At 41.3% G+C, this 4194-nt stretch overlaps 1 protein-coding gene across 1 annotated transcript in view; it reads right to left on the reverse strand.

The window, feature by feature from the left end:
* Positions 1-820: 820 nt before the first annotated feature.
* LOC138604938 (glycine receptor subunit beta-like) overlaps positions 821-4194 on the reverse strand; it is a 37930-nt gene continuing 34556 nt past the window's right edge. The window contains exons 10-11 of the mRNA XM_069676974.1: positions 4182-4194; positions 821-1829 (exon numbers count right to left, since the gene is read on the reverse strand). The exon at positions 4182-4194 is cut by the window's right edge and continues 149 nt beyond it. Of these exons, the coding sequence (XP_069533075.1) occupies positions 1536-1829; positions 4182-4194 (307 nt within the window). The 3' untranslated portion in view covers positions 821-1535. The remainder of the gene's footprint in view (positions 1830-4181) is intronic.

Raw genomic sequence — 4194 nt, forward strand, 5'->3', positions numbered from 1 at the left:
GTTCTTCCTTACTTCATTGACTGGTCTCTCCTGGTTGAGCTGTATACGCGGTGAGATGGTTCTTCAACATGTCCTTATTAAAAAGTGAGTAAATGAGCAAACAGAAACATCAGCCAATCAAATCACAAGAATTCTTTTAATCCAGTTTCATCATTCAGAGGGGGGGGGGGGGTCAGCTTAGGTCAGACTGATCATCACAATCACTTTTTGCTATCAGCTTCAGTTAATTATCTTCTTCCACAGAAACAGGACGTTAGTGATGAGAAACACAACAACAGGATGCACATTGATGTTGCCATGGTTACTGTGTGATTTTAGGAGGAGATAGCTTTGTTGACAGTTGCATGTTTCAAATAACAGTTCAATAATTCAATCTCAATGCTCTACTGTTGATCCTCTTTAATAACAAACGTTAAGTGAACTGTCATTATGAGAGTTGAAAGTGGGCGGGGCTTATAAAGGTAGGTTTCAGTGTGAAGGAGCCAAACAGAAACAGTTTAGAGGGACAGTTCGGATTTTTTGACCCCCAGTTGTATGAAATACTTGCCAGTAGTGTAGCGGATGCAAAGCTATTAGCTCACTCACCGAGTCCTGTGGTCGGACTTCTGTCCGGTTCTGAATGTAGAGTAAGTAGCTCCGGTGAGATGCCAGGGTCATGAAACCAAGAAGTTTGACCCTACAAAAACAACACGCATGCGATGGTGATCCATTTCCTGCACAAAGTCACCGTCCGGGGATTTCGTATACTGCGCTGTTTTTTTGGCACTATTTTCTCCTTAAATCCGGTGTCACTACGCCTGCAGCAGGCCGGTCTCTACTGGCAAGTATTTCATACAACTGGGGGCCAAAAAATCCGAAGTATCCCTTTAAATTCACCTTCCGTCAGCTTCTTCTTCTAATGACACATTTTTAACCGATATTAAAGATAACTTTCTGTATTTTTCATGTCATTCAGTCTTCTCAATATATCAACAAACATGTTGAGTTTTAAGCAGAAACATGTTTTTGTTATAACTCCAGACTCGATTCCTTCTTCTCTGCTATCATAATGAAAATATGTCTTTATCACAATAAAATTATCTCAGTTATAAAAAAAATTGAATTGTTACTATAAAAAATGTTATTAGAATAACATAGGAATTATATGTCGTATATGGAGTTATATGTATATTAGAATATATTTATTTAGTCTTCTATGTATATATGTAATTTAGGCGATTGTATACCTTTATCACAAAGTGTTAGCAGTAATCTTAGCAGTAGTAAAAGCATGTCTTTCTAATGCACAGCTCAGGGTTTAATGTAACAGTAGCATAGTTTACATGAAGCTCAATGTTCTGTATCAGACAGACAAACATGCAGTGCATAATTAAAGCCTGGACTTGGGATCCGAAGGTTCTATGGTTGTGGTTCTCAGGTTCTCTGGGGAACCACAGCAGCTCTGCTGACATGGTTCAGTTTTTGATTCAGCTATGTTAGTTTCCAGTTCCATGTAATTTACATATTAGTGTAATGACAAACAGCAGGATGTTCCCTCACAGGTAGACGGACCAGTAGACCACGTTGAAGAAGAGGAAGGAGAAGGGAAACAGGGCTCGTGCATAGAGGTCGATGCGTTTGGCAGCAGAGGGTATGACGGGTTTGGGTGGGGGGGGTTTCTTGTTGGCTTTGTTCTGGGATTTGAGGGCCCCTGAAACCTCTACTGGTTTACCATAACAGTCAAAGTTAGAGAGTTCAAAGTCTCGAGGTAGAGATCCCACGATGCTGAAGTCATTGGAGCGAAGGTCTGACTTAGAGGTGCAAACTTTCTTACAGCGAGTTTCTACCACCTGGAGAGAGACAGAGATCATAAAGTCTTTAATGTTTTACTTGACTTATTGTATAAAGAAAGAGTCATCACAGAGGTGTTTGTCAAAGTGTAATGGTTATCTATAATCGTAGATTTTCACTTGGGAAGGTTTAATGTTTTCTATTTTTTGGGGCTTTTATTTTGAAGGTGGGTTTTTGCTTACCTGCCTCCAAACCGGAAATATAACGCTGGTCAGAATACAGTTACACTGTGTGTGTGTACAGCTATGTGTGTTTTTCTTCTTCATCATCCTTTACCAAATGATTTAAGCAACTAGCAGGAAGGTAGGATAACTGTAACATTTAGACTGTTTAGTGTTGGCATGTAAAGGGTGTTTTTTGTATTTGTTTGTTTTTCTGTATATGTGGGAAATGCTATTATGTTAGCAACATAGCCGCAGCTAGCTGACGCTAGCCCTTTGCTAGCAGCGTCCAGAAAGACCCGTGCTTACTCTGGGTTTGTTTGTCGATTTAATGTAGTAATGTAGCTAATGTTGTGTTTTAGATGGTTTGTTTTATGGGGGGTAAACATTTGCTGGTATAACTTGTTTGTCACTGTAGTTTTTTACCAGGTAAATGTGTAATCAATCCCTTTTAACTGCATGCCATAAATTCTCAAATAGTGGGCGGGGCCTTTATTTACCCCAGCTGCAGAGGCACCAGGCTTTTATATGAAGCAGGCTTATGTTAGAGACATTACTTCTGACCCCTCTGTACATGTGGTCATATTTCAGTACGAAGCATCATTGTTCTTTGCTCCACTATGTTTGTCCTGTTTTTTTCCAGTCCCTGACTCTTTTCAGATCAATGTTAAAGCTCTAAGCTAGTACTAAAATTAGACTTGAGATCAATTCCCTGATCCTGAAAAAACCTCCGGTTTTGGAAAATGAAGTCAATGCGGAAGTGCAAAAAACTGCAGTTCCTCGAGTGGCCACTTGAGGCTCCAGAAAACAAGAAATTACAATATAGCAGAAATAAACATGTTTACAGCCTGCTACTAAAACACACCCGTTTTAATTATATTAGGCCATAAATCATAGGGGCACTTGATCACATCACTTGATTGACAGGTGGATCCTGCTGGCTGTCTGCTAGACGTCAACACAGACACAGACACTGAGCTTACCTTCACCTGTTTGTGTTGTTGGAGACTTTTGGGGATTTTTTCATTCAAAGTTTGGACAAATAATCTCTCTGTGGGATTTATGGAACTTTCTGACCGTGCAAGAAGTCTGAGCTCCAGCTTTTCGGTGAGTTAAATGTTAGTGTTACTGTATTGATATATTGTTAGTACTAAGTAGCAGGTATACTGTGCTCGCTTTAGCTGCTTGTTAGCCTGTTCAGTGTTTATCAAACATTTATTTAATCGTCGGTCAGTAAACAGGAGTCAGGAGTTTAAGAGATTACAGCGGACCGTCGTGATGAAGAGACCGGTTCTTTTAAGTTTCCCGTTACGTGTCGGCTCGCCGCTCTCTCACCGGGCGAGCGAGCAGCGAGTCCGCTACTTCTTTAGTCTGATAACTAAACACCTGCAGTCAGTCACCGACAGGATCTCCTCCTGGGAAAGTCAAACTAGCTCATTCATTATTATTCATGCGGCCCGCCCATAGAGCTCAGCCATAGGCTGTAGCTCGGTCGCGCTCCGCCTCTTTGCCCGTCTCTGGATTAGCCGGCTCTGGCATTTCAAATATGGCGACCCCCAGCGGCGGCGCGATTCAGGCTTCAAAACGCTTCTTCAGAAACCAATGGGTGACGTCACTGAGACTACGTCCATTCTCAGCTGTTATTATAGAATTTGCGGGAGCTTCACTTAATGGACACCATATTTAAATATTTTTAAACGTATTGTCTTTGAGTGATTATGTTATAAATATTTATGACGTCTTGTTTTCGTTCTGTCTTGTGTCATACACAGCTCTTACGGTAAATAAAAGTTTCACAAACCTCTTTATTTATACTAAACTATAAAATAACGGTTGTTCCCTGCGTACGGGAGAAGACACAAAATCACAGGAACTCTATTGTGCGGGCGGGAATGAAAGCCAACGGGAGCGGGATTAAGAGAACAGTCCCACGCAGGGCTCTAATCTGAGTCATCATGCCTCAAGTCAAGTCTCAAGTCATAAACTTGCAAGTCCAAGTCGAGTCTCAAGTCTTCAAAGCAGCGAGTCGACTCATCTCTGCCAAACAGTCTGATGCCGTGTCCAAAGATGATACAGAAGTGCAAGCTGGATATTACTATTGGTCATCACTGTGGAGCTCACGTCTTACTGTTACTGTTCATTGTTCAAAGCTGGACAGATTGACAGAGCTGCTGGTCCAGGTGTGTTTACCTGCAGGGTGTTG

This window comes from Semicossyphus pulcher, unplaced genomic scaffold (genome assembly GCF_022749685.1).
Source record: "Semicossyphus pulcher isolate SPU_LCO1_2020_fin unplaced genomic scaffold, fSemPul1.0.p SCAF_27, whole genome shotgun sequence".
NCBI classification, from domain to species: domain Eukaryota; kingdom Metazoa; phylum Chordata; class Actinopteri; order Labriformes; family Labridae; genus Semicossyphus; species Semicossyphus pulcher.